Source organism: Aplysia californica, unplaced genomic scaffold (genome assembly GCF_000002075.1).
Source record: "Aplysia californica isolate F4 #8 unplaced genomic scaffold, AplCal3.0 scaffold00879, whole genome shotgun sequence".
NCBI lineage: Eukaryota > Metazoa > Mollusca > Gastropoda > Aplysiida > Aplysiidae > Aplysia > Aplysia californica.
In genome coordinates, this window is record NW_004798149.1 from 277,696 (window position 1) to 283,305 (window position 5,610).

At 41.5% G+C, this 5,610-nt stretch overlaps 1 protein-coding gene across 1 annotated transcript in view; it reads right to left on the reverse strand.

Annotated features, from left to right (window-relative positions):
• The window catches only part of LOC101849415 (laminin subunit beta-1), a gene marked incomplete at its 5' end in the record, with an annotated part of 77,256 nt that overhangs the window by 59,370 nt on the left and 12,276 nt on the right, over positions 1–5,610 (reverse strand). Inside the window, 1 exon segment of the mRNA XM_005110359.3 lies at positions 5,096–5,213. Coding sequence (XP_005110416.2) covers positions 5,096–5,213 — 118 coding nt within the window.

Genomic DNA, 5,610 nt, shown 5'->3' on the forward strand with positions numbered 1-5,610 from the left:
AAAGGGGGTGGGGTGGAGGTGTAAAGATGGAGGTGTAAAATGAGGGTGGGGGGTGTGAGGGGTGGGGAGGGCATTGTGTGAATGATGAGAGGGGAGAGGGAGATAGTGACTTGTCGGGGGTGGGTGGGGGTGGGGACACATAAAACAAAAACAAAACAAAAACAAACCAAAAAATCCGAAAAATCAAGGATGAGTGGATATTCTGATACGATACGCTGAGGGATTGAGAGAAATGGGAGAAAAACGAAAAACAACTGACCAATGGATAAGAGAGAGAGAGCGAGAGAGAGAGAGAGAGAGAGAGAGAGAGAGAGAGAGAGAGAGAGAGAGAGAGAGAGAGAGAGAGACGGGAAGTATGCCACCTACATAAGCAACATCAAATAGGTACAGTTGTGGTGAAATAAACAAGAGCGTGTTGCCAGAACGACAATAAATACACGTTCGTGAAAAGAAGAAGAAGAAAACGGCAAACCGAACACCAATCGGATCTGATGCTTTTAGACACGCCTTCCTTCTCGATGCAGGTTGACGGTGGTACAGACTGAAATATCTCTCCATGCCGAGTAAACACAGCATAGCGTTTCTGAAAAAACTTCGTAAACAATTTGCAGAAGTTCATTTGTGCCCCTCACATATTGTTGTCTTTCATACAAAAATATATTATGTACTTCCTTTTCCAAACACAGACCACAACTGCCTATTCCAGTCCCTTTAACATATCTGTGGCACTACACACTGACACGAGGATGCTGTACCAAAAGTGTATGACACACGTCGATACGCATGAAAGAAATCCTGCACATGACATTCCGAGCGAACAGTGACGGCCATAATATTATGCTAAATAAAATGCAGATTTGAAACGCGCCAAATGAAGAAGAAAGCCTTTTAATTATTATCTGTTGTCCCTTTAAAAAGCGAATAAAAAGAGAAACAGTTAATATGTACTGTAACAAAGAAAATGGGGGAAACACAACTATGTCGCCAATCGAAGGTCGACACGGACGCATGCACGTATTAATCTCACAGACGTTTCAGAGTATTGTTATGAAAATGTTATAGACTGCATCGTTGTAATTATCTTATGAGAAGATTATGCCCCACATGTTTGTAGTATTTCTTCTCTAAGTCGATACTGTAATGGTTTTCCAATTCTATATTTGTTTCAGACTGATACTACTAAGACTGAATCTATGAAAGAAACTGAATACAGTCTTATTCATAATTCGACAATTTCGACCTTTACTGAAATTATTGGTCTACTGAAATTCGTCTGTCTTGAAAGCTGCAACTGCCATTTTAATTGTCAAGCGAAAAATTAGACTCAGGGTCTGCTATGGTTAACCATGGGTTTTTAGTCAACAAAGAAAGGCTATCTAGTATTAAATTTCTGTTTTCGAGAGAACCAAGTCAACTTGGTGGAAGACCCATAAAAAAAATCTAAGAAGAAAAAAATAACGTACATAAAGGCCCATTTGGAAACTCAAACTGCACTCTTTCCCAGAAGCACACCCCGCCGTCCTACCCGACATGACATTTCCTCCTCCCTTCTGGAAAAATAAATAGTTGGTACGAATGTGCAACAATCTCTTCCTTAAGTCAGTTTTTTTTTTCAGATGTCTGCCGTGCCACAAAAACGTAAGTCGTCTTTGTTGAGTAAATACAATGTACTCCTTGCCTGATGGATTAAGAGGATATCCGGGTATTCTGAGCCATGCCATATGCAAAGATGACACATAGGCGCACAGTCAAGGTGAAAAACAAAATAAAAACTGTGCCCAAGAGAGCACCCATACCACCATAACAAGAAGCAGAGCTGAGAAGATCAGAGTTGTAGCATTCACACAATGGATGTCACAAAGAGCCAGGAAATGAATGAACATGAGTGGAGTATTATTATCAATTTCGAAAAATTTACATCATCCACATATTTCACAGGCAAGTTGGGGCTTATTGGTGTTACGTGACTCGAATCCAGGAGTTCCATGCTCGCTGGCGAGAGCGTTGCCCCAGAGACACATGCTCTCCCTCGGTAATATAGTTTGAGGATAATGATGACGTGCACAAATCAAAACAGTAAATAACGATGACTGACTCTTTGACACAATGAAAGCCGAGGAGGATTTGTTTTTCTTTTATTCTTTTTTTTTTTTTTTTTTGGGGGGGGGGGCGATAACGAGACAATTTTTCAAAAAAGAACAAAACAAAGACTTGTTCAGAGGTACTGGCACTGGCGATATACAAATACCCCCCCCCCCCCCAAAAAAAAAACCCAAAAAAAAACAACCACAACTAGCTATCCCAATACCCATCTTTACTGCTAGTATGTATGTTTTCTCTCCTCCTCCCGGTTCCTTTGTTCTCACAAAATATCCCAATAGCAAGAAAACTTGCGTTCACGCTACATCTGTAAAAAAAAATATGACTCGGTCTAAATTGTGCCGATGGTGGAGTAAAACACCTATATTTCATATACATATATATATATATACAACGTAATAAAACAAAATATGACCTACCACTATATCCTTATCGTCTCTTACACAATACAAAGACTCTTATTGTCATTTCTGCAACGCTTGCATGTTCTAAAATTTCTTCAGTCAGACAAACTCACACAAAAAGGATAGTAGGACCAACAAGACACTCCAGTCTCCCACACCCAAGCTACACTACACTGCACTAAACGAACCGTCGCCCACCAAAATATTATGCGGTTCAACACTAAAGCGTACACACTGGGAAGAGAAAGAAAAAAAAAATACTGGGGACTGGTTCAACCTCATTTCGACCATTCCCCAAAGCCCAACCATCCGTGCACTAAAACGTCTGAGTGAATGGCGCAAAGAACCATGTGAATTTGTATTATGTTTTAAAAATGGTTTTTACCGTACTTGCAACACAAGTCATAGAAGTGCAGAAGATGAGAGGAGTTACAAGAGAGAAATAAATCTAAAAAGGGGGAGGAGAGATAAGGACGATGGATATTTGAGAGCAAAGAAGGAGCAAATCACACCAGAGCACCCGCCAACCACGCGCTGAATATCTCTCCCTATTCCCGAGTCTTTCAGTCTGTCTGTCTGTCTGTCTGCCTGTCTGTCTGCCTGTCTGTCTGTGGCTACCTTTCCCTATCCATTATTCGTTTTCTCTACCAATAAATATATAGGGAGAATATACGACCGCACCTCGAGACTGTGCAGTGCTCAATGCTGTGAAGATTCACAATATGTAGCTAATGGCGTTAACAGAATTGACAGGCACAGAAGGGAACAACAATACATTATCATAACAAAGGAAACTCCCACACAAAACAGGACAGTCTATTACACCTGCACTCCCGAGAGAAAATGTTTAAAAAAAAATGACTTATACAACAAAAACTTATTTTCAGGCAAACCCCTGAACTACGCAACAAACAACAGAAAAGAGACACGATGAGGAAATAGAGACAGAAAAAAAAACCAAGAATGAAATTATCCTTTGAACTTATAGACCAGTCACTGTTATCTGCAGGCAAATACCGACCTGCACTATGCTGTTAATATATTCAAACGTGTAAGAAGAACTCCAATTCTATTCACCTTATATTTTGCAAGATAAATAGTGATGTTGGATGAAAAATATTTATATATATCTTGACATTTCCTTTCTCAAACTCTTCTCTCAACAAATATTTTCCTTTAAGAACTAGGCAGGAGTCATAACTGTCATCTGCATGAATCGTTTGACAATATGACGGGAGTATATATAACTTTGGGGCGACTGTAGTAAGTAATCCTATGCTGGGGGCTCTCGTGGCCTAGAGGTTAAGGTGTTGGCCTCTCATTCAAAGGTCCCGGGTTCGAATCCGGGTAGCGACCGAATAATTTTCTTCTCTAAAATTGTCTCCTTTCACCTCCTTTCCTGCTCTCCAGCAATGCTCTGTCGTCTGCTTTCTGCCCCCACCCCCTCACCTTCTTTGTCCCCTCCTCTGGGCTCCTGGCTCTTTCTGCAGCCTTTCTACTGCTACTCCTTGGCTCCTCCTTACTGCTGCCTTTCTGCGACAGCCCTGATCTTCTGGTAGGAAAGATCTACACCTAGCCTTCTCGGACAAGGGCGAAAAATCTCGGAGGGCCCGTGTGCAAGTTGCGCACGTTAAAGATCCCTTGGTGGTCTAAAATCGATAAGAGTATGCTTCAGCCGCCACCCGGGCAAAATTAAAAATTTCCAACCAACTGAAAATAGTAGGTGTGTCCCGCGCGCTCATATGACCTTATGCAGTTGCGAGCGCCGTAAAACACTTACCAAAATTTTATTTTTTTAAAATCCTAATCTAGATCTAGATAAAAAAAGCTGAGTGACTGAATCCACACATTGTGGAACAACCAGTTAGTTTCGCTCTTGCTGGTTATTTATTACTTTATTCTGTACACAGTATAGTAAAACTGATGTGTCATCAATTGTTGGGGTGAGGCAGTTCGAGTAATTTTTGTCCCTGAACCGTGTAAAATCCCTAGCAGGGGACGCTCCAGAGAGTCAGGTCGGTGTAACCGATCCTACCGCCGCAAGAGGTACATGTTGTGCTGTGGCTCATTAATTTTGCCGACACCTCGTCAATGCACCAGGAGCATTAATTGAATCTTTATTACCCTTTAAAAGATGTGTCTAAAATTCCGAGAAAAAAACATCTCCGCCTCTGAGTTCCACACGGGAATGGAACTCAGATTTCTACTTGCTACGCCATGGCGACTACCCACCGCACCACAGAAGCTGGTAGTATCAGTCTAACCAAGACACTTTTTGACTGCATTGGAGGTCAAAGTTTATTTTTTGCTAACGTGTAGCCGACTAAAGCATCCAACCGCCCATCCGATTTACTGCTCGATCCCATCAAACTTCGATAATGGTGACCCACTAATTCAGACAAACCCTTGTTTATTCAAGTAAAAAACAGCACATCGGCACAATAAATACTACTCATAATATTGTGCAGGGAAGAAACAAGACAGAAAATCAGAATCAACAGAGTGAAAGAAAAGAAGTATGACCTGTCAGTGGCGCCCTTCAACCATCCCAGACAAACCTTGACCTCATTTAAAAGTACAGGGAGACTCACCGAGTGTATGGAGCTCCGTGAAGTTGATACGTAAGTTGGTGAGTTTGAGGAGATCCTGCACCGCCTCGCTGTAAGGATCTGGGATCGGAATGAAGGGCGGGAGCACACGGAAAATCACCTGAAACAAAAATAGTGTAATACAGTATAAATAAGGTGTCATGAATTGTTGGAGCTTCTGCTTGGGCACCTGATGATGATGGTGATGATATTGTTGTTTTCGTGGAGGTTTTTGCTCTAGTTGTAGATTTCATAGTTGAATAAGGAAACAACATGTGTTGTTTTTCATGACACACTGACCGTTTTCTCCGGCGCTACAAACGTGGGAGAAAGCGGACTTGCGAATCTTCAAGAAAAGAAAAAGGCTTCTTAATCGTACACATAATAATGTAACAAAATATTACAAGAAAACAATCAGTGACCAGAAGAACAGAGGCACCTGACACCATTAGCAATGCAAAACACACACTCTCTCTCACTCTCTCTCTCTCTCTCTCTCTCACACACACACACACACA